The sequence below is a fragment of the Suricata suricatta genome, chromosome 2, assembly GCF_006229205.1.
Source record: "Suricata suricatta isolate VVHF042 chromosome 2, meerkat_22Aug2017_6uvM2_HiC, whole genome shotgun sequence".
Taxonomy (NCBI): Eukaryota; Metazoa; Chordata; class Mammalia; order Carnivora; family Herpestidae; genus Suricata; species Suricata suricatta.
In genome coordinates, this window is record NC_043701.1 from 161,018,335 (window position 1) to 161,043,274 (window position 24,940).

General features: G+C 40.9%; 1 protein-coding gene across 1 annotated transcript in view; it reads left to right on the forward strand.

Moving 5' to 3' along the window:
* CNNM2 (cyclin and CBS domain divalent metal cation transport mediator 2) overlaps positions 1–24,940 on the forward strand; it is a 136,430-nt gene that overhangs the window by 382 nt on the left and 111,108 nt on the right. The window contains exon 2 of the mRNA XM_029920303.1: positions 4–1,198. Within this exon, the coding sequence (XP_029776163.1) occupies positions 4–1,198 (1,195 nt within the window). The remainder of the gene's footprint in view (positions 1–3; positions 1,199–24,940) is intronic.

The window sequence follows — 24,940 nt, forward strand, 5'->3', positions numbered from 1 at the left end:
GAGCCGGACAGCGGCCCCCAGCGCTGCGGCATCCGCACCTCCGATATCATCATCTTGCCCCACATCATTCTCAACCGCCGTACATCGGGCATCATTGAGATCGAGATCAAACCGCTGCGCAAGATGGAGAAGAGCAAGTCCTATTACCTGTGCACATCGCTCTCCACCCCAGCCCTGGGCGCCGGCGGCCCGGGGTCCGCGAGTGGTGCCGTCGGGGGCAAGGGCGGCTCGGGGGTGGCCGGGCTCCCGCCACCCCCGTGGGCCGAGACCACCTGGATTTATCACGACGGCGAGGACACCAAGATGATCGTGGGCGAGGAGAAGAAGTTTCTGCTGCCCTTCTGGCTGCAGGTGATCTTCATTTCGCTGCTCCTGTGCTTGTCGGGCATGTTCAGCGGCCTCAACCTGGGGCTGATGGCCCTGGACCCGATGGAGCTGCGCATCGTGCAGAACTGCGGCACCGAGAAGGAGAAGAATTACGCCAAGCGCATCGAGCCCGTGCGCAGGCAGGGCAACTACCTGCTGTGCTCGCTGCTGCTGGGCAACGTGCTGGTCAACACCACGCTCACCATCCTGCTCGACGACATCGCCGGCTCCGGCCTCGTGGCGGTGGTGGTCTCCACCATCGGCATCGTCATCTTCGGGGAGATCGTGCCCCAGGCCATCTGCTCCCGGCACGGCCTGGCTGTAGGGGCCAACACCATCTTCCTCACCAAGTTTTTCATGATGATGACCTTCCCCGCTTCTTACCCGGTTAGCAAGCTGCTGGACTGCGTCCTGGGCCAGGAGATAGGCACTGTCTACAACCGGGAAAAACTGCTGGAGATGCTCCGGGTCACCGACCCCTACAACGACCTCGTTAAGGAGGAGCTGAACATCATCCAAGGGGCGCTGGAGCTCCGCACCAAGACAGTGGAGGACGTGATGACTCCGCTCCGGGACTGCTTCATGATCACCGGCGAAGCCATTCTGGACTTCAACACCATGTCGGAGATCATGGAGAGTGGCTACACTCGTATTCCAGTATTTGAGGGGGAGCGCTCCAACATCGTGGACCTCCTCTTTGTCAAAGACTTGGCCTTCGTGGATCCAGATGACTGTACTCCCCTGAAAACCATCACTAAATTTTATAACCACCCCTTGCACTTTGTTTTCAATGACACCAAGTTGGACGCTATGCTGGAGGAATTTAAGAAAGGTGGGAAATTTTGGTATCTTTCATTGGCTTGCTCTTTCTCTCTCCATCCTCCTCCCTACTTGAGTCCTCTACCCTCAGACCAACCCCCCAAGGCGAATTGACCGGAATTTCTCCTCTCTCTTAATTGCAAAGTTGAAAGGGTGGCGTGGATTTGGGGATGGATTGAACTAGGGAGCGCTTCTAGGTTTTTTAAAAGCACAAGACTGCCGTCATTCGTCAATGGCTCGTTCACATTTCAAAACGCAGGCTCTCAGTTTTCTGTGCATGATGCTGCCAGTCCTCTGGTTTTAGGGTGTTTGCTGCATTCATTGCCGGGGTTCTGAATGGGTAGGTGCAAGTAGGGGCCAGCTAATGCCATGCTGTGCCATCTGGTTGACATGTACCAATCTCGGGCATCTGGAAAACATTTGAATGGTTTTTCTAAACCCAATACAATCCTTTTCCTCCTTCTCAAACATTCACTGATGTTTCAGAGATTGGAAGAGCATTTTCAGTAGCTTTGTTCCAGGTTGTCAGACCAGCTGTGGGGCAGATAGAGCTCTGCCTTTGAGGATAGGGAAGGGGATCAGCCGGGTGTCACCAGAAAGATTCAGTCATTTGGATGTGACTTACCTTGGTTAGAAAAGAGGGGTTTTTTTTTCTTTTTTAAAGTTAAGTTAGTTACTAATATATAACTTGGAAAGACTAGAGGTAAGTTAGCCTTTTATGAGGCTATCTTACCTGACTTTCTTCACTGTTTGTTTATATTTATCTGACAAATGAAATTTCCCAAACCACATGTGGTTTGGGCGGAAATCTTGAACCTTTAACAATGGGATGACTCCCTCTATTGTGGCTTATTTATTTCTCATGTTTTTCTGGCTTAAAAGTGTTCTAATAACCTTGATCACTTGATATATTAAGTTGAAGCGTTTCTTCAAGTCAGTGTTTACTATTGTAGGGAGTTTTAGCATGGAAGAGAAGTGCGCAGTCTGATGTGCTCACCTTTCTTGTGTGATGGTATTTTTTGTTTGTTTTACCATGTAATGAACCAGCAAATAGCAACTCATACTGTTATTATTGAAGTTCTGTCTTTCAAGAGTTTCCAGTAAATAGCATTGTTATTTGAAGACCAAGGGCGGCTGAGCTGTTTCATTGCTGTGGTGCTAGTGCAGGTATTAAAATGTGTATGTAACCTTTAATGACCCGCTAGCCCTCAAAACTTACGTTTTCCTTCTTCAAATAGAATTTTGAGCCCTCATAACGGTCTCTCCACTGGAAAAGGCCGTGTGTAGGTGGTGACAGCTCACTGGATATGGTGATTTGAACATCCCCAGAGGGCGTGCGGTTGCCCTAATTCCATTTTCCTGGCTGAATGGTGTCCTCTCTGGAACGGGATCACACTGCAGTAATTTTCAGATAAAGGAATAGAGCAGAATGTGCCTCAGAGATGGGTAATTTGCATTTAAAAGCAGAAGGAGATTCTTCTGGATTCTTAAACAGTAAAAAGAAAATGTCCATTATCTCTAGGTGACAGAGCTGCGTTTCGGGGGTGTCATTATCCCTTTACTGCGGAGTTGTTAATTAGAGCATCTGACCAATCTCTTCTTTCATTTTACAAGAATATCTCTAGTACTGAAAGATACCTAGCAGTGCTTAAAAATGCTTCTGAAATACTTTATTTTCATCCTATGGCTAAATTTTGCCACATTGAGACCGAAATACTTTATTTTCATCCTATGGCTAAATTTTGCAACATTGAGACAGATAATTTATTCTATGTTTTTTTTTTTTTTAATTCCGAATTTTTGAACATCTGCTGATGGATTGAAACACCCGTGTCTTCCCTGCGGAAGCCTTTCTTCACATCCTATCTTTTTTTTTTTTTTTCCTTGGAGGATTTAGCTCTTTACCTTACAACTCATTGATCTTGCTCCTACCTCGATTTCAAAATTTGCATTATTTTGAAACCTGTTTTTGGTTGTCCTTGAGCAATATTCCTATTTATTCCCTGTGGTTTATTTTTTCAGGAAGAACTTTTTTCTTCCCAGCATTATCTCCCACAGTACTTTTAGATAATTGAATTCCTAATATTTTCCCATGCATTTTTGAAAAATGGTGCACAGGACTTTATTTTTGCCTTTAACCAGAGTGATGTATTTGGGTAAGAAGAGAGTACAGGTTAAAGGTACACCTAAGTCAGTGGCATATTTGGAAGAACAGGCAAAGACAGTCGGTTTTAATTGGGAAAGTTCAGCCATAGTCTTAAAAGGATAGAGTGGGTGTTGGTTACACTGTGGGAACAACTTACTTTCCACCTTCCCTTGATTTTTTTTTTTTTTTTTTTTGGAGGAGTTTGGCCACTTTCACCTTACTAACAGCTGTGTTAGTTCTTTCTTCCCCATGAGTTAAAATATTTCACCAGATACTGTTTTCTTTATTTTCTGATTCAATTTGAAATAATGTGAGCGGTTAACCTTTATTGTTTTTTCTTCATTGAATAATGTTGTGTGGGATGGTGTGAAGCCTTTTTCTTCCTCCTTCCCTTTCTCCTAACAACACCACTGTAACTCCCAGATGATTAGGTCATTAACCCGGATCTCATTGACAACTACCCTTCCCAACTAAGAATGTCTGCCCTGAGGTCTTTTCTGAATAGAGCTGTACGTCATTGGTGGGAGTTCTGCTTTCCTGAGGAGGAGTGAGGTTCTCAGTGTGAAAAGCAATGAAAAGCTACCTTTACAGAAGTATATGTGAATGTCGTCTTTCTACTGATTGGAACTTTTTGCCTGGCCACCTGGGAACTCCTAGCTCTCCTTGAGGTTGGAAGTCAGTAATTACACTAATTTTAGAGTTAGCTTATTGTTTATTTACTGTGCCAGGTACAGGGCTGAATGTTTTACCTGAATTACCTTGTTTAAACCTCCTAATGGTTGAGCAAGCATTTTCTCCTTTTTACAAAGGCGGAAATTGAGGCTTAGGTTACAAGATTTGTTCAAGGTCACCCAGCAATTTGTTGATTTGGGTTTTAGCTCAGGTCTGGGCAACAGCCAGCCGTGAGCTCTTAGCCACCCTGTGCTTAACCGTTATGCTGGTCGCCTTGATTCTGATCTTACATGTCTGTTTTGAGTGTGAAGTTTGGTCTTTGGTCAAAACATTTTGCTTCAGAGCCTGTTGGGCAGCAGACACAGAAATGTCCTTAAACATGTACCTGACTTTAAACCTAGTGCTTCTGTGATGCTGTACATGACAATTGGTTTCTCCACTTTTGCCGTTAAAGCAAACCAGTTTTTTGGCCTGTGTGACCCCTAATTCTAAAGAATTCTATTTCCATGCCAAGCATCGAGTTTCATTTTGAAAATGTTTTATACTGACATACTACGCTAGTTATACATTATAATGGGATTAATGGAATACGCTACAGTTGTTTTGCTAATCGCTGGACTATGTAGGCATGTTTCATTCTTGCTTCTTATCTGCTTCTATTGCGAGGATGACTCAAACTCTTTTGTGGTTTAATCATGATTTTATTTGCATTTTTATAAATGCCACCTATGTAACAATTAGTTGCCAATGAGCATCCTCTACAACCCCTCTGTGCTCCATGCGGCCTTTCTCTTTTTCTTTTGTTACTTTCATAGTTACTTATAAGCCTAAATAAGAACATAAAAGTAAAGCTCATGAGGAGATTATGAGAATTCCAGAAAAATAGTTCAGAGGGAAGAAAAACTAAATTGAAGGTTGCTACCTTTGTACGCAGAAAGGACACTAGGGGTTCTCCATGGACCTGAGGAAACCCTCCTTAGAAGAGATTGTGGACTCTTGGCCACCCAGTTGACTGTATAGGCGTTGAATTTGAAGAATCAGTAACAAGTTATTATTGCTTTGTTTTGTTTTCTTTTTCCTTTTGCTGTGTAACCATTGTATGCCAGTACTGCAGAGACTGCAGTTTTAAGGCTGCTGGGGACTTAGGCAGGATTCCGTCTAGCTCTTTCTTAGCTGCGACCAGGTAGCATCACCAGATAATGCTCTTTGCAGAGAAGGATGCAATGTGTAGTTTTCACTTAAAACTTTAGATTAAGCAGTTCTCTCTCCTTCTAACACAAGTCTTTCCATATCAGTGTGCTGAGAGTTTAATGTTGAAAACATTTTCTCCACCAGAGAAAGTGTTCTACTTGCCCAGAATTGAGGAGGACGTTTATATTCTTGTTTAAAGGTATGAATGATGTCAGGGATGGGTGGGTGGATCTTTGCTTCTGTGATCTTGTATGTTTATTAATTTTGTCCAGTCACAATGTTAAACTGTTCTAATTTTGTGTGTTTTTAGATCATCACTATGAAGCATCCAGATAGTGTAGAATCAGAGGCGGAAGGCAGGCAGCTTGAGGATCGAGGATCATCTCTAGTGTTTGTGAAACTTACCAAATGATAAGAACCACTTGAGTCACTTATTTTTTTTTTAAGTTTACTTATTTATTTATTTTGGGAAAGAGAGTGAGAGAGAGAACATGAGCAGGGTCGGTCAGAGAGAGAGAGAGAGAGAATCCCAAGCAGATTCCTCACTGACAGCGTGGAGCACAAGGCGGGGCTCGGACTCCTGAACCGTGAGATCATGACCTGAGCCACAGCCAAGAGTTGGATGGCTAACTGAATAAGCCACTTAGGTACCCTTTCATCACTTATTAGGAGTAAGGTCCTAGGCCTTCCTGAGAGACGTCCTGAGCCAGAATCTAGGGAAGGAGCCTTGGAATGCATATTGTTAACAGCTACCCTGTGGATAGGTAAATTTTGAAAACACTGGTCTAGTCAATCTTGTGAATTTGGAAAGTAAATCCTGAGAAGGAAAGAAAGTTAAGTGATTTGCTTAGGGCTACCCACCTAGTCAATAGCATCTACACGACTAGAATCCATGCCCCTATTTCTAGACTGGAGTGCTTGGGGTGCCTGGGTGGCTCAGTCGGTTAAGTGGCTGACTTCAGCTCAGGTCGTGATCTCACGATTCATGGGTTTGAGCCCTGTATCAGGTTCTGTGCTGACAGCTCAAGCCTGGAGTCTGCTTCAGATTCTGTGTCTCCCTCTCTCTCTGCCCCTCCCCTATTCATGCTCTGTTTCTCTCTATCTCAATAATAAATAAAAACATTTAAAAAAAATTTAGACTGGGGTGCTTCCCACTCCATCAGGCAGGCCTTCTGGTCCCAAGTAAAAGGTATTCTGGTCAGAGTTAAAGGTAGCTTCATCATTGAAAAAGCAAATATTCAGGTTTGCCTTTGGTTTCTGCCCTGTGATAGTGATGTCAGTATTTTTTGACATACTGGGTTCAAGCCATCTTGGACAGGCATTTTGTTACACAGAAAATAAATCTGAACCCGCGAGCTCATTTTATGTTAGCTTATTGCTTTGAGTCTTTTTTTTAATGTTTGTTTCATTTTTGAGAGAGAGAGAGATAGAGTGCAAGTGCAGAGAGAGAGGGAGACTCAGAATCCAAGGCAGGCTCCAGGCTCTGATCTGTTAGCACAGAGCCTGATGCAAGGCTCGAATCCACGAACCATGAGATCATGACCTGAACCAAAGTCAGATGCTAAATCAACGGAGCCACCCAAGCACCCCACTTTGATTGAGTTTTTAACTCTGCTGAGGTCAAACTAGGAAAGTATTTTTTTTTAATGTTTTATTTATTTTTGATAGAGAGAGAGAGACAGAGCATGAGAGGGGGAGGGGCAGAGAGAGAAGGAGACACAGAATCCGAAACAGGCTCCAGGCTCTGAGCTGTCAGCACAGAGCCTGACGCGGGGCTTGAACCCACAAATGTGAGATCTGACCTGAGCGGAAGTTGGAGGCTTAACCAACTGAGCCACCCAGGCGCCCCTAGGAAAGTATTTTAAGAAGAGCATCTGGGTGGCTCATTCAGTTGAGTGTCTGACTCTTGATTTCTGCTCAGATTGTGATCTCACAGTTGGTGGGATTAAGACCTGCACTGGGCTCTATGCTGATGGCATGGAAGATGTTTGAGATTTCTGCTCTCTCTCTGCCCCTCCCCGACTTGTACTTGCGCTTTCTCCCTCTCTTAAAATAAATAAAAACTTAAATAAATAAAAAAAAGAAATGGGTATTGAGATTGCGTGAAGTCTTAGTAGTTAAATATAAGGTGTTTCTTTTGAGTTAACTCGTTTTGGATATCCGTGTTTTCCTCTTGGTTGTTTCTTCTATGAGAGTAATGAAGATTGGACTTGGGATTTGAGGGTGAAACTTCTTTAGCTCTTTTAATTTTTGTTCACAGTATAAGTCTGTCAATTTCCCACTGAAGTATTCATCAAGGCACTTGAGCTATGTGTCCCATTCATGCATCTACCTGTCTTGCGTGTCCTTTCTTTTTTCTTTCTTTCTTTTTTTAAATAATATAAGTTCTTACAGAGTATCATGCCTGATTTGGGAAGATTATTTGTGATAATAGGACCATGGAAGCTCGAGCATAGCTTTTTAGGCCAGGAGACACCGTAAGTGAGTACTAGCTCTCACTTACTAGGATTTGGACCAAACATGGAAGGGCCTCATTCTGCTTTTTCTCTTGCTGTTTTTTGTTTTTTGGTGTGTGTGGGGATTACGCACTACGTGCCTCTCCTCACAAAGGGCCGATAATTATTTACATTTTGAAACATTCCAAACTACTGGGAGGGACCAGTTAATATTAATTATTAGCAAATCTAAACACAATTTAAAATATCATTAACCAGGAAAACCCACAAAATAGACTGAGCCAACATAATATTTATGGTTTTATTTGTTCTTTAAATACTTAGACTTTAAAAAACAAACCTCTGGAATCCATTTAGATATTTACTTTAGCTCTGTATAAAGTTGTATATTTCTTTCTAAGGGGCCCTAACTTCTAAACACATATATGTAACTGGTAGTAAACTTCAGTTCCAGTAAGGATTGCTTGGAATATAAAGAATGCTTATTAAACTAAATACATGGAAATGGATGACTAAGATTGAATACAATTTATTTTAGTATTATCTTTTCACCTGCTTTTTCTCAGAACACAAACCAGAAATCCCAGTCCTACCAATATTGAAAAAGAGAGACACCAGGAGTGCCTGGCTGGCTCAGTCGGTAGAGCATGCAACTCTTGATCTTGGGGTTGTGAGTTTGAGCCCCATGTTGGGGTGTAGAGATTACCTAAAAAATATAAAACCTTAAAAAAAGAAAAAGAGAGACATTAAGAAGTATTCTTTCTTTCAACATCACATACTCTGGCAACTCTGGAATGCTGATGCAGAGGGAATTTAGGGGGAGCACACTTTGGAAGGGGGAGCTAGGGGACCAATAACAAGCACCCACTGTACATGATATGCTCATTAGGTTGGCTTAGGGGTTGATAGAGATAATGGGGGTGCTGACTCTCCCCCTATTTTATATTAGTGCTACCACTGATTGTAAACACTGCTGTAGTGATGGGGAGATCCTCATTTCTTCGTACCTAACCACCTCCTGCCCCTTGCTGTCAGACCTAGGTGGGAATATTTCTGTCTTTGAATTTACATCCTGTGGGGTAGATACCACTTGCTAATGCATAGGTTAAGAAAGATGTGCTTGGGGCACCTGGGTGGCTTAGTCGGTTAAGCGTCTGACTTTTGCTCAGGTCATGATCTCAGGGTTCGTGGGTTCGAGCCCTGTGTTGGGCTCTGTGCTGACAGCTCAGAGCCTGGAGCCTGCTTCTGATTCTGTGTCTCCCTCTCTCTGCTCTTTCCCCATTCACTCTCTGTTTCTGTCCCTCAAAATAAAATGAAGACATTAAAAAAAATTAAAAAAAAAGAAAGATGTGCTCTTCCTGGATCTACTTTGGAAAAGTAACTTACTCTTTTTAAGCCTCTGTTTTTTCCACAGTAAAATAGGATATTTTCTGACTTTTAAGTTGCTTAGTAAGAATTAATGTGGTAATGAATATAAAAATGCTTCTAGTAGTACCTGGCACTTAGTGCTCAGTTAACCTTTATTTTTGTCATGATTCTGTAAGGCAAGAGCATTGTAGGCATTGTTCTTGGTCTTTCTCTAGACTAGGTATTGCCAGTCAGGAGACACCTTGAGCCATCTGTGCTCATAGTTGTTAAGGATGTCCAAATCTTGAAAGTGGTTAATTATTGTAGGTTTCTTCTTTTTATTGTGATTGAATTTCAGGCTCTGTTCTTTTCTAACAGTTGCTGTTACCGGGTAAGATAGCCACTTTCATACATATTTTGAAGGAAAACAGAACAATCAATTACATGTTCTACCCTCCTTAGAGTAAGAATACTGAATTAAAAAATTTCTCCATCCTGGGTAGTATCAAAAAGACAAGAAATAGCATGAGGATGTGGAGAAAAACGAACTTGTGTGCATTGTTGGTGGGAATGTAAATTGGAGCGGCCACTGTAGAAAAGAGTATGGAGGTTCTTCAAAAAATTTAAAATAGAAATAAATACCATATGATCCAGTAATTCCACTCCTGACTATTTACCCAAAGAAAATGAAAACACTAATTCGAAAAGATATAAGCAATCCTCTGTTTATTGCCGCATTATTTACAGTAGCCAAATTATGGAAGCAGCCCAAGTGTCTATCAACAGATGAATAGATAAAGGAAACACACACACACAATGGAATAGTACGCAGCCAGAAAAAAGAATGAAATTTTGCCATTTGCAGCAACATGGATAGATCTAGAGGGTATAATGCTAAGTGAAATAAGTCAGTCAGAGAAAGATGCAGACCATGTGATTTCACTTATATGTTGAATCTAAAAAACCAAAACAAATGAACAAACAAAAAAGCAGGAATAGACCCATAAATACAGAGAAGAAACTGGTGGTTGCCAGAGGGGAGGGGGCTGCAGGGGGTGGACAGAATGGGTGGCGGGGAGTGGGAGGTACAGGCTTCCAGTTGTTGCTTATTGCAGTGCAAGTGTGTAGTACTTTTGGAAGGCAACCAGAAGTCATTAAAATGTCCTACCCTATGTTTCAGTAATTTATTCCCCCCTGGAAGTCTTAAATGCAGTGGTATAATTCAAGAGAAGAAAATAACTTTGTTGGCTTTTTTTTTGGCATGTTATATTGCAACATTATCTATAAAGAGTGAAAAATCAGAAATAAATGTCTAACACTTCAAGGCAGAGCTTGGAGGGGAAGGACTTAAGAAATTTTTAGATGTGAACTAATTATAACCATTTAATGATAACATTGAAGTCCGTTAAGCAACATTTATACTGATTCTTTTCCATGGATTATAGGCACGCAGAAGTATTCAGGTGTACGGACTGAAGCGGAACATGGAAGAAAGGGAAAATAGTTGATGTTTTAGGATAGGGTGATCATAGCCAGTCTCTGCAAAAAATCTCATTGTTAGCTTTGTACAATAACAATACCTGGAAAAACTCTATTCTTCTGAGCATTTTGAATCTTGATATTGGGAAAACTAACCTTTGCTCATATTAGGGAAATCGTATGATTCCATTTATCCTGAGGGACATTTTACTGCTGAAGCAAATAGTTTTTAAAGTTTTTTTTTTAATTGTGATATAATTCACATATCATATAATTTGGTGGGTTTTAGTATATTTACAAGGTTGTGCAGCCATTACTACTGTCTACTTTCAGAACATTGTCATTACTCCAGAAAGAAACCCTGCACCTGTTAGCAGCCACTCTCTATTCCCCATTCCCTCCATCCCTGGAAGCCATTCCTCCACTTTCTGTCTTTAAGGATTTGCCTGTTCTAGATATTTCACTTAAGTGAAATCATACACAGTGTGGCCTTTTGTGTCTAGCTTCTTTCATGTAGCATAATGTTTTCAAGGTTCATCTATGTTGTAGTACGTATCAGTATTTATTCCTTTTATAATCAAATAATATTCCGTTTTATGGATATACACTGCCTTTGTTCATCCATTTATCAGCTGATGGACATTTAAACTATTTCTACTTTTTGACCATTACAGATAATTTGCTGTGAATATTGGTATATGTGTTTTTGTGTTGACACATGTTTTCAATTCAGTTCTCTTGTGTGTATATATATATAGGAGCAGGATTGCTGAGTCATATGATAACTCTATTTTCAACTGTTTGAGAAAATGCCAAATGGTCTTCTAGAGTGGATGCACAATTTTACATTCCCATCAACAATGTATTAGGGTTCCAATTTCTCCATATCTTTGCCAACTCTTGTTTCTGTACTAGTATATATTTTTTTATTATTGTAGTCATCCAAGTAGGTGTGAAATAGTATCTCATTGTGGTTTTGATTTGCATTTCTTTAATGTCTAATGATGTTGAGCATCTCTTCGTAGGCTTATTGGCCCTTTGCATATCTTCAGATCCTTTGCCCGTTTTTAAGTTGGATTATTTGTTTTTATTATTGACTTGTAAGAATTCTTTATGTATTCTGAATACTTTATCATATATACTTACCAGATACATGATTTGCAAATATTTTTTCTCATTCTGTGAGTTGTCTTTTCATTTTCGTGGTAGTAACCCTTAAAGCAGAAAAGTTTCTAATTTTGATGAAGTCCAGTTTATCCCTTTTTTCCCTTTTGTTGTTTTGTTTTTGTTGTCATATCTAAGAAACCATTGCCTAATCCAGGGTCATAAAGATTTATGCCTCTACTTTTGTCTAAGATTTTCATAGTTTTAGCTCTCATATTTAGGCTTTTAATACATTTTGAGCTAATTTTTATATATGGTCTGAGGTAGGAGTCCAAATTCCTCTTTTTATGTATTAATAACAAGTAGTTCCAGCACAATTTGTTGGAAAGACTGTTTTTTTTCTTCATTGAATTGCCTTAGCACCCTTGTCACAAGTCAGTTGACCATAAACATGAGACTCGTTTCTAGACTCTATAAAGTCTATTCCACTGATTTTTATGTCTTCATAAGAAGGTATATGTCATGCCAGTGACACACTGTTTTGGTTCTTGTAGCTTGGTAGTAAGTTTAGAAATTGGGATGTATAAAGTCTTCAACTTTGTTCTTCTCTTTCATGATAGTTTTGGTTGTCAGCTCCCTTATTTTTTTTTTAAGTTTGTTTGTTTATTTTGAGAGAGAGTAAGAGCATGGGAGGGAGGGAAGAAGGGGAAGACAGAGAGAGAGAGAGAGAAAGAGAGAGAGAGAGGGAGAGAGGGAGGGAGAGAATGAATCCTAAGCAGGCTCTGTGCTCACAGCAGATCATCCAAGATAAAGAGTCAGATGGTTAACCAACTGAGCCACCCAGGTGCTCCAGATCCCTTACATTTCTGTACGACTTTTTCATGGATCTTGTCCATTTCTGCATAAAGGCAGTTGGGATTTTGATAGAGATTGCATTGAATCAGTAGATCAACTTTGGGAGCCTTGCAGTGTCAACAGTATCAAATCCTCCATCCATGAGTATGGGGTGTCTTTCCATTTATTTAGGTCTTCTTTAATTTACTTCAACAAACAATGTTTTGTATATTTGTAACTTTTTATTAAAACACTTAGGGGGCACCTGGGTGGCTTTGTTGCGTAAGTGTCCAACTGCAGCTCAGGTCATGACCTCACCATTTATGAGTTTGAGCTCCACGTCTGTCTCTGTGCTGACAGCTCAGAGCCTGGAGCCTGCTTCAGATTCTGTGTCTCCCTCTCTCTCTGCCCCTCCCCTGTTTATACTCTGTTTGTCTCTCTCTCTCAAAAATAAACAGACATGAAAAAACGTATAACACTTAGAAATAAATTTAACTTTTTGATGCTATTATAAATGGAATTGTTTATTTAATTTTTAAGATTTATTACTGAAAATAGAAATATAATTCATTTTTGATCTTGGGTCCCGCAACTTTGCTGAACTCAATTATGAGGTGACAAATTGCTCTTAAAATATCTAAAAGTGCTTTTTAAAAACGTGAGTGTTCTGGGGTTATTTTATGCTTGTTTCATTTGATTGTAGTGAATTCTGTATTTCCCTTAACATTTTTAGACATTTTTACTTGCTACTTTCATATGTTGAGTAAAGAGCCCACTGTTGGTTATTGACAATGTCATTCTCTGGAAAATTTGATAAGAGTAAATCTTCTATTTCAGATTAGATATAGGAAATAAAAAGGCTATATGAAATGTGTCAAAGAGACCAAAAATACAGTTGACTGGAGCATGGGAGTTTAAAAGTTAATCTGCCTGATATTGAGAGTAGCTTTGTATCAGATTTGGGATTGGGGCGAGGAGATGGGCACAGAAAAGATTGTGTTTGCCTAATATCTAAAGGGCTTTGTAGTGCCTTTCTTTTCCAGGCCATTTTACCAGGGGTTTCCTTTGGGCCTTTTTTAGACTAGGGAAAACGCTGGCGTATGGTCACTCTGCATTTCATGCTGCCATCATTAGTATAATCCTTGAGGTTTTTGGGTACCAGGTAACAGAAAAAACAATGAAATTCTCTCTCTCTCTCTTTCTCAAGGTGCTGGAGGTGGGGTGAGGGGCTGGTAATCCGAGAGGGAGAATGTTTTCCCATGCTAGCAAAGACAGACTGAGGGCATCATCTGATCTTTACGGGAGTGCACAAAGCCTCAGTTTTTTCGCTTGCCCATCTGCAATCATAAAAACAATGTGCTGACTCAACTTAGAGCCTCTGCGGAATGGCATTTGGGGCTTAGGCGGCCCTGATAATCATGCAAGAGATGGAAATATTTGAGCAGGTTTGAAGAAGTAATATTAAAAACAGCTAGAACATGATAGCATGATCGCTCATCTCTTTCAGGATTTGCTTCCTTTCGCCACTAATATAATTTATGTCATGGCAGGAATAATTTGGTCTCTGCAGAGTTGAATTCTGAGCAGAGAGATTTTTCTTGCTCCAGTGATTATTAATCTTTAGGGGCATGGGATTGGTTGGGATGTGGGGGGTGAGCTTCTGCTAGGAGCAAGTCAGTTCAGTAAGATATTTTTATAATCATAATGTGTGGGCCATCTGCTTAGGTTTTTTTTCTTTAAACTTTTTATTTCCTTGCTCCTATATATATATACATTTGAAGAACATTTGACAAAATGTTAACTAACAATGGCTGCCTCTTGATGGTGAGGTTTAGGGGAGGAAGTATATTTTTCTGTGTTGCATCCTGTTTTTTTAAGCATGTATTTTGTAATGTTTTGGAGGGAAATAAAATCCATTAAAATGTTATTAAAAATAAATTTTGTAACTTGAACCACCAATGTAGTTATTTTTTAATACATTTTTAAAGTTTATTTTGAGAGAGAGAGAGAAAATGGGGGAGGGGCAGAGAGACTCCCAAGCAGGCTCCACCCTATTAGTGCAGAGCCTGACGTGGGGCTTGAACCCATGAACTGTAAGATCATGACCTGGGCTGAAACCAAGAATTAGATGCTTAACTGACTGGTCCACCCAGGGACTCCAAACTGATACAGTTATTAAGTGATACTCAGTATATTTGGGTGAAATTCATACTTTTTCCCTAATGTTTATTTTTGAGAGAGAGGGTGCTCACAAGTGTGCGCACAAGTGGAGGAAGGGGGTGGGGGACAGGGGATCTGAAGCAGGCTCTGCTCTGGGAGCAGAGAGCTTGGTGCGAAGCTCGAACTCATGAACTATGAGATCATGACGTGAGCCAAAATCAAGTGTGGGATGCTCTACTAACTGGGCCACCAGGGTGCTTTGGAAATATGGAATGTTTTGTCATAATGCAATCCTGCTATTGTTTGTGCCCCCCCCCCCCCGCCCCATTGCCATTGGAATCCTTAGCATTTGGAATGAAAGATGAATAGTATTTTAAAGCTCATAAGGGGGTGTGTGTGTGTATATGTGTGTGTGTGTGTGTGTGTGTGTGTGTGTCCTAGCACACATGTGCATGCACCACAGCTTAGTAAAATTAACTTTGTGTGTGAAAAAACCATTTAGGTTTTTGAGTCACATTTGTTTTCAAAACATGTTATTAGGTGATGAGATACATTTTGCCTTGATTTGTATGTGGACTTTCCGGAACGACACTTCCTTGTTTGCCCTTATGAAATTGGAGATTGGTGAAGTAGTTGAGTTTCAGCTAGATTTGTGCTTTTAGCATAATCTGTAATCTCAAAACACTTCTCATCTGGAGATTGATTCTGGAAACTGATGCTTCCTTTTATTTGTAGAAATCATCACTGTGGATCCAGCAATGATTGTTAAAAGGAATGTTTTGGAATCACTTAACTCAGTTGTTTCCAGTCTGACACATTTTGCTAAAAGAAAACAAAAAGAATTTTAACTTTGATGAGAATCAGGTTTTTGTTTATTTGTTTGCTTGTTTGATTATGCTGTAAAACTGAACACCTATTATACATCATTTATCTCAGATAGATTAAAATATATGATTTTCTTTCTTTTTCTGAATGTATACAGAACCTTTATAGAATAAGTTAGCTGTCATTTAGGTGTCTTTCCTAAATTTAGCCTGTTTTAATTTAATTTAATTTTTTTAAAGACTTTATTTTTTTGTGTTTATTTTTATATTTGAGAGGGGGAGAGAGAGAGAAAGGGGGTAGAAAGAGAGGGAGAGAGAGGGAGAGAATCCCAAGCAGGCTCCATGCTGTCAGCACAGAGCCCAACATGGGGCTTGAACCCAGAAACCTTGATCAAGAGCCAGACACTTAACCAACCGATCAACTCAGATACTCCTTGAAGACTTTATTTTTAAGTCCTCTCTACACCCAACATAGGGCTTGAACTCCCAACCCTTACTGAGATCAAGGGTCACATGCTGTTCCGACAGCCAGCCAGGCACTCCCTAACGTCTGACATAAAATAAAGATGATGGATTTTGCCTCCACTCCTTTTACCTAACTGCACAAGAAAACGGTATTGTAGGAAGAGAAATGGATGTTTGCTTTACTTGCAAACAGTATTGCTCTTAAATGGTACCATGCATATTAGACAAATTTATTATTTACTCAATTCCTTGATATTTAAAAATATATAAAAGTGTTGGCAGAGTGGCTCTGCCGTGAAGCTCATCACTTGACAGAGAACATCCAGCCAGCATTTAAGCACAAGCCTCGTAAATATGAACAGACATCCAGACATCTCTAGATGTTTGAGGAGAGCCTCCAGTAGTTTCCTAGAGAGACTAAACAAACAGAAAAAAGAACCTTAATTGACTTGAGCCGGTTTAGCTCCCATTAGCGAACATATCCTACAAACCGGCAGTTATTACAATGGGTATTACATTCTCTGTGACCTCTGAAGGCCACTTACCAAACCAGCAATTAGTAGCAAATGTGATTTGCTGCCCGCTTTGTACATGGTATAGGTGGAGTCTTCCTGTATTCATTCAACCCACCTGGTTGTTGGAGGCTCCCAGTGAGGTTGAATGTTTTTGAGTCCTTCCATAAGGCTTGGCTAGACTCAGCACACATCAGAGGCTAATGTAGGCAATTCTGGCAGTTTTGTGTTTACCTATTTTTCTTTTCTCCGTTTACTGGAAGATCTCATAAGGCAGAAGTAGTTACATCCTTTTCCTTGCCCTCTGCTGGCTTCATCTTTAATCCTCGACAATCTGGCTTCCCACTGCCCCACCCAGTGACTTCCTTTATTGCTAAGTCCACATCTTGGTTGTCATCCTTCCCAGCTTCCTTGTCTCCTCTGCTGTTTTTGACACTAAGGTGACGATGACCTTTCTTCTTTCCAGCTTGGCTCTGCTGGCATGGTAAGCCCAGTCTTGATTCTCTTCCTGTCTTTCTCTGACGTCTTTCTTTTTCATTTAAGGTTCTTGATTTCTGACTCCCATTTCTTCTCCCCCCCCCTTTTTTTTTTTTTTTTTTTTTGAGAGAGAGAGTACATGAGCAGGGCAGGGGCAGAGAGAGAGGGAGACACAGAATCTGAAGCAGGCTTCAGGCTCCGAGCTGTCAGCACAGAGCCTGACATGGCGCTCGAACTTACGAACTGCAAGATCATTACCTGAGCTAAAGTCGGCTGCTTAGCTGACGACGGAGCCACCCAGGCGCCCCTATACTACCTTTTTAAGTCCATTCATCTATCAGCGGACACTTGGATTCCTTCCACCTTTTGACTGTTGTGAATAATGCAGCTAAGCACATGGGTGTGCAAATATCTGTTCAGATCCCTGCTGTTAAAAATGATAAACAAATCTAGCAAACTTGCAAATTTAACAAAAAATGGTAAACAATCTAGTAATCCAGTATTGAGGAATAGTTCAACAAATCTAGGTTTGTACACAGGATGTAACCATTTAGAGTACCGTGTTTTTTCGATCAGTTTTTTTTTTTTCATTCATCTCTACATCCAATGTAGGGCTCTAACTCATGATCAGGAGTTGCATTCTCTTCCAACTGAGCCATCCAGACACCCCTACAGTAACATTTATAAAGTTTTTATAATAACATGGGGAAATTTTAAGTGAAAAAAACATCAGGGTCTCAACTACATTTTGAAAGCTATAGAAAACAATGGGAGGAAATACACCAAAATATTAATGCTAAAGATGGGGATGATTTTTATATTTATCTTTTTAAACATTCTTATATTTATCTTTTACTTTTTTGTGTATTTTCTAAATTTATCCAGGTATCAGGGGAAAATATGGAAAACCCTCAAGAGTCCCTATTACCTAGTGTGTGGGACCCAGGCCTTCCAGAGTGTGGCCAGCTCTTGGTACTCTGGCTCTAGTCCATACGTGTACCTTCTGTCAAAAAGGGCTAATCTTATAACTGCATGTATGTAACATATGTATAGGTACATGCATGTATGTGTGTGTGTATGTATATATACATGTTTTTTTTTAAATTTATTTTTGAGAGACACAGATAGCATGAGCAGGGGAGGGTCAGAGAGAGAGGGAGAAACAGAACCTGAAGACAGGCTCCAGGCTCTGAGCTAGCTGTCAGCACAGAGCCTGACACGGGGCTCGAACCCATGAACTGTGAGATCATGACCTGAGCCAAAGCCGGACGCTTACCCGACTGAGCCACCCAGGCGCCCATATGTATATATATGTACCTACATATACATAGCATACGTGTAAGCGTTTATGTGTACACAGGCTGTGGCTAGTGCTTCTGCATGTTCCTGCCCTAAAGGACACTTAGTTCTCTGCCCACCTAGAACTCTGCTCTGCCTGTAATGCCTAGTTAAAATTTCATTTTTTCCTGAAAGGTCTGCTGATCTCTGAACTCATACCCCACTTATTGTGTGTGCTACAAGGAATACCTCCTATTTCTTAAAACCTTTCAGTCTCTAAATTGCTACTCTGTATCTCTCATCCTGCCCACGTGGAAGATTCACCATGCTTTTCTCTGTCTGTGTAATTGTCACTCCTCTTTCACCCGTGCAACTTTTTCTTTTGAAAAGAATTCTAACACAGAAAAGTTTAAATAATAGTACAATGCGTTCATGTTTCGCCCTCACCTAGATTCACCAGATGTTAATATTTTGCCCCATGTGTTTCTTTTTCCATGTGTACACGTGTACCCAGGTGCATGTATGTGACTGTGTGTATACATATATGTGTGTCTTCTTTTTTCTGAGCCACTAGTCATTTGAAGGTGGGTGCAGGTAGCCGCGCTGCTTCCCTTGAGCACATGTCTCTTCGGTATAAGGACAGTCTCCTAGAGCACAGCACCGTTGTCACACTCAAGACAGTTCTCATCGATACTGATGTGTTGTTTAATATTCAGTGTATAGTCATTTCATTGGCACATCTTTTTGGTGTTCTTTAATCTGGAGTAGCAGCCTTTCCTTTTTTTTTCTTTCATGACATCAACATTTTTGGAGTGCAGACTAGTTGTTCCCAATCTGGATTTGTCTGATTTTATTCCCCCCTCAGAGTAAGAATCAAGGTTAAACCTTTCTTTCCCCCCTAAGAATACGATGGTGTTAAGTGCCTCCTCCTTTAATAATTAACGAGCACTCTCTGGGGTGATACTTTGAGATTGTGTACATATCCGGGACCCCACAGACTTTCAGCCTATGGTTCTGGCATCTCACCCCTTTGAAAGAGTATCATTCTACAGAGTATCCTTTGTGCATCTTTGTCTACAGTAGTTTGTTCCTTCTTCCATTATAGCATGAAAACAGATGTTTGAGGTAGGAAGAGATTGTAGTGGATCTAGTTCAAATGTCTTATTTTCCAGATGCACATTAAGAGTTTTGCCCAAGAGTAATTGTGAAGGAACAAAGTTAGGACTCGAACCTGGGTTTCCTGATTCTTAATCCAGTGCAATTTCTATATGCCTCTTATTGACCCTTACCAATAATACAAAACATAAAACAAATATGTACTGCCTCTCTGCAAGTAGAAAGCACACATTGATTTTTCTTTTGCATGCATTCTTTTATTCACTTACTCACAGAGGTGAATCATCTGTCAGTCCCAGCCACACTAAGGTAGAGCCCTGTGCTCTCTTGCGTCCGTCTTCCTGTGTGCTGTGCCATTGGCTGATAACAGTCTTCCTTCCCTTCTCTTTTTTATGTATTTTACTTTTTATTTATTGACAAATTTTATTTTTGAGAGATCAACATTGTAGATTTTTTTTAAAGTTTAAAATATTCTGTCTTTTTTTTTTCAAAGTTTACTTATTTATTTTGAAGGTAGAGAGAAGCAGAGAGAGAGAGAGAGGGAGGGAGAGAGAATCCTAAGCAGGCTCCATGCTCACAGCTTGATCTCATGAATCATGAGATCATGACCTGAGCCCAAACCAAGAGTTGGACACTTAACCCACTGAGCCACCCAGGTGCCCCACACTGCATGTTTTAGGTGTATAGTGTGATGTTTTGATATAGGTACACATTGTGAAATGATTACCATAATCAGATTAATTAACTTATCACCTCCCATAGTTAACGCTTTTGTGTATGTGTGGTGAGAACACTTGAGATTTACTGTCTTAGCAAATTTTAGTATAGAATCAATTATTCTATAGTCTATATTCATGCTATACATTAGGTCTCCAGAACTTACTTGTCTTATAACTGGAAGTTTGTACCCTCTGATTTACATCTCCCCTTCCCTCTCACCACCTGCCGCCTTTGCTAACTGCCATTTCACTTTCTGTTACTATGAGTTCCACTTTGTTATTGTTGTTAGATTCCACATAAAAGTAAAATCATGCAAGGTTTATCTTTGTTTATCAGGCTTATTTTACTTAGCATAATGTCTTCTGGGTTTATCCATGTTGCAAATTGCAGGATTTCTTTTTTTTTTTTAAGGCTGAATAATATTCTTTCTGTGTGTATACGTGTGTGTGTGTGTGTGTAACATTTTCTTTCTTCACCTTTTGATGGACGCTTAAGTTGTTTCTGTGTCTTGGCTACTGTGAAAAAGCCGCAGTGTGTTTGGGATTGCAGATCACTCTTCGACATAATGATTTTATTTCCTATGGATATAACCCAGAAGTAAGATGGCTGGATCATATGGTAGTTCTATTTTTAGTTTTTTGAGGAGCCTCCATACTGTTTGCCAAAGGCTGTATCAATTTGCATTCCCACCAACAGTGCTCAAGAGTTTTCTTTCCCTCACATCCTCTCTAATTCTTGTTATCCTTTGATTTTTTTGATACTAGCTGTTCTAAAAGGTTTAAGGTGAAAGCTCACTGTGGTTTTGATCTGCATTTCCCTGCTTCGTGATATTGAGCATCTTTTCATATCTCTGTTGGCCATTTCTATGTCTTCTTTGGAGAAATGTCTATTTACCTCCTTTGCCCATTTTAAAAATTAAATTAGGGGCGCCTGGGTAGCTCAGTCGGTTGAGCATCCGGCTTTAGCTCAGGTCATGATCTCACAGTTCGTGGGTTCAAGCCCCGCATCGGGCTCTGTGCTGACAGCTAACTCAGAGCCTGGAACCTGTCTTCAGATTCTGTGTCTCTCTCTCTGACCCTCCTCTGCTCGCGCTGTCTCTCTCTGTCTCTCAAAAAAGAAAAAAAATTAAATTATATGTTTTTTTTGTTCTTGAGTTGTAGGAGTTCCTTATATATTTTGCATATTAATCCTTCATCATATGCATGGTTTGCAAATGTTTCTTTTTTTTCATTTGTAGGCTGCCTTTTTATTTTGTTGATTGTTTGCTATGTAGAAGCCTTTTAGGTTGATGTAGTCCTGCTTGTTTATTGTTGCTTCTGTTGCCTGTACTTTTGGTGTCAGATCCAAAAAATTATTGCCAAGACCGAAGTCAAGGAGCCTTTCCCGTACTCACTTTCTCTTTTTGACTATTATGTGAGCTGAGTTGAGTTCTGCAGAGGAGGCCTTTAACTGCCTACCTTCAGGCTGAGTTAGGTGCTCTCTTTTGCTTAAAAAATTTTTTTTTTAAAAGTTTATTTATTTATTTTGAGAGAGACCGAGAGAGTGAGCAGGGGAGGCGCAGAGAGAGAGGGAGAGAGAGAATCCCAAGCACTGTTCTGACAGTGCAGAGCTCTACGTGGGGCTTGAACTCACTAACTGCAAGATCATGGCATGAGCTGAAACCAAAAGTCAGATACTTAACCCACTCGAGCCATCCAGGTGCCCCCCCTCTTTGTTTTTGTAAGACCCTCTGTGTACTTTATGTATCACCAAGTGGATCTCTTTCTCCTCTTGGTAATTGTTGTTTACAATTATATTTTCTTCTGGACTGTGAGCTCGTTGAGGTCAGGAGTTTTGTTTAGTTCATTTCTGGGCTTGCCATTTAGAGTGCTCAGTCACTGTTTGCTTAATGAAGCCATTTCAACTCTGTGCCCATCGATTGCCTTACCATAAAGATGTGGTGGAGACTCAGACTCTGTCCCTGCGGTTCTAACAGCTTCTATAAATATTTGATAATTCATGTGTAAGGCAGTATAGGAAGGAGAAAGCTGCTTTATATGTTAGGTAAGTCCTTACAAAACTTAGGGGGGAAAGTCCTGACTGTAGTTATAAAAAAGACAGAATGAGTTAATTGGGGCTGTAGGGATGTTATCAAATGCTTTCGTAGGGAGAGAATGGAGGTGTTCCCGTAGTGTTTCCCTTTTTGCTTTTAGGGACACCCAGGGTACATTTATTGATGCTAATTGAACATATGTTTTGCCAGAAAAGTCTCTTGTTGGGCCAGTTTCTAACAGGGACTTTTTAAACCAGCTGTTGTTCCAGCCAAAGTGCTGGTTTTAAAGGCCCGTTCCCCACTGCTTGTGCACTTCCTGTGAGCCCGCACTCTTCACTCCTAGATTAGATAGGCTGAGCCTCAGGGGAAGTACATTAATAATTGAAAACCTTTGAGGCATTACTGCCTCAATTTTGAATGTTCAGTGTTTTCTATAGCTTGAGAGTGTGACTTAACTACATCTGGGAGAGGACTTTAAATGCCGTAGAGAAAGGGCCAGGGACCTCAACGTGGGTTTTATTTTCCAGCTATTTATTTTTTAGGTAAGGAGAAAACCCTGCACGTACTAAATAAGGGGACAATAAGATTGTGTTCTGGAAAAGGAGTAAACACATGCATTTTTTTCCTTTCTTTCTTTTTTTTTAAAATTCAGTGTATTTGACCTACAATATTATATGAGTTTTGAGAGTATAACATAGTGATTCAGCATTTATATACATTACAAAGTGATTCGGGTGCCTGGGTGGCTTTGTCAGTTAAGTGTCCAACTTCAGCTCAGATCATGATCTCCCAGTTTGTGAGTTCTAGCCCCACATCCGGCTCTATGCTTGGCAGAGCCTGGAGCCTGCTTTGGATTCTTTGTCTCCCTTGCTCTCTGCCCCACCCCCACTCCTACTCTGTCTCTGTCTGTCTCTCTCTCAAAAATAAATAAACATTTAAAAAACCTTAAAAAAGCAACAAAGTGATCACCATGATAAATCTAGCTGCCATCTGTCATCTTACAAAGCTGTCACCTATTGTTAACTATGTTCCCTATGCTGTGCATTGTATTTCCAGGTCTTATTTTACAACTGGAAATGTGTACCTTTTATTTCCCTTCCCTGTTGCCCCCCCCCCCCCCCAGCTCGGCTCTGACAACCACCATATTGTTCTGTGTGTCTGTGAGCCTGTTTCTGTTTTTAAACGCATGCATTTTTAATGTTATTAGTGTCCATTTTTTCTTTAAACTCTACTCCTGCTTGCATTTTGAATAACCTTTAATCAAATGCCAGAACTGTTTGCTCACAGTAAGTGTTAAGACCGGAAATGTGAGCCATTAAAGAACTGATTTTTTCTTCTTATACATACTGGCTTACTCTGAACAAGTTGTAGTTACTAACCTCATTGCCGTAAATTCCCCAGGCGTATGTTCTTTCATCCCTTCTCTGGCATACACTTTAATCGTTTTCTTACTGCTTCATAGGTACTATAATCCTTTTTATAGTTTCCTGGGTTTTCAAATAAACCTATAAAAAGTTCAGTTTTATATTTGATAGCCATGCTTCACAATGTTCTAAAACTGTGACTAAGTTCAGGCAGGCAAAAGCTTTTGATGTGGAATGCCTTTGTTTCTATGTTTTAGAAAAATGTTATTAGTTTTCCAGTATTTCACGTCATGACGATTTTACATACTGGCTAGGATTTTAAAAGTGTTTGGAAATATGTATAAAGAAGGAAGTGTTGGAAAACACTGAAAATACATAGTTAGAAACACTCCTCTCATAATTTTATGTTATCAGGTTTTGAAAGATCACTTCTATTTTGAAACATATGCTGTATTTCTTATTGGCGAGTAAGATTGTCAAAATCCTGGAGTTTACAGTTTCGTGGAGGAGATAGACATGACTCAAATAGTCAGTCACACAAAGAAACTCGCCAGCACAGGATGTTTGCTGGAGCAGAAGCGCTTGGTGCCAGGCGCGAACATTGACAGGTGGCAGGGGAGGGAAGGAGGTGACTTGAGACCTGACAGATGAGTGGGGGTTCGTAGGGGAAACCTGGGGGGAAGGAGAATGTTACAGGGAGATGTGATAACGTTGGGAGGTAGTACTGTGTATTCAAGGAACTGAAAGAAGACCGGTGTGACCAGGACGGAGAGAATTGGCGTGTGTTGGTGGGTAGGGTGTCCCACAAGATGCAGCCAGAGAAGGAAGCGGGCACTGTCCCAGTCCAGCCGCTGGATGCCATACTAAGGGTTCTAGCATTTTTTTTTCTGAGAGCAGTCATTTGCTTTTGAAGCACTGAAGATACATGAAATCACCGTCTTCTATGGGGACCGCCTGTTGGAGAGCAGTGAGAGGGGACACAGAAGGGCTGGCATTTGGGGGCTGTTGCAGAAGTCTGGTGAGAGCTGGAGCCCTGGGCCCGTGGAGGTGGTGCCTGGGGTGGAGAGAGGTGGACTGGTTCTGGACGCTGAAGAAGATAGGACTTTCCCAACCCCCTTTTAACTGATACTGACAGGCAAAGTGTGGGTATTTATTATCCTGAAACTGAGGCCCGACAAGTCAGAGGCTATGTGACCGATGAGCAGAAGCATACAAGGGCCCTGAGGGGTCGGTGTCGGAGCGAAAGCCCACTGTGTCGCTTTCTGGCGCTCCAGCTTGCGAGGAGCAGAAGCTTCTGTTTGTCCTCTGCCCGACACCGCACCTACTGAAATGTTCAGCTCTTATGCGTCAAATCTAACTATAGGCAACGAATTCCCATCTGATAGGGAGCTTTGTCCCATCTGATAGGGAGAGGCGCTTTTGCCTCAACTGACTACTTTCTGGGCACCTTTGCCTGACCACACCTATAGTCTCTTCAGTTTCCCCTACGAACCCCCACCGCAATTGCCAGGTGTCACTCTTCATCACTTCTGCCTTCTGATGTGGGAACACACCCCCTGCTAACTGCTTGGTGGAGAA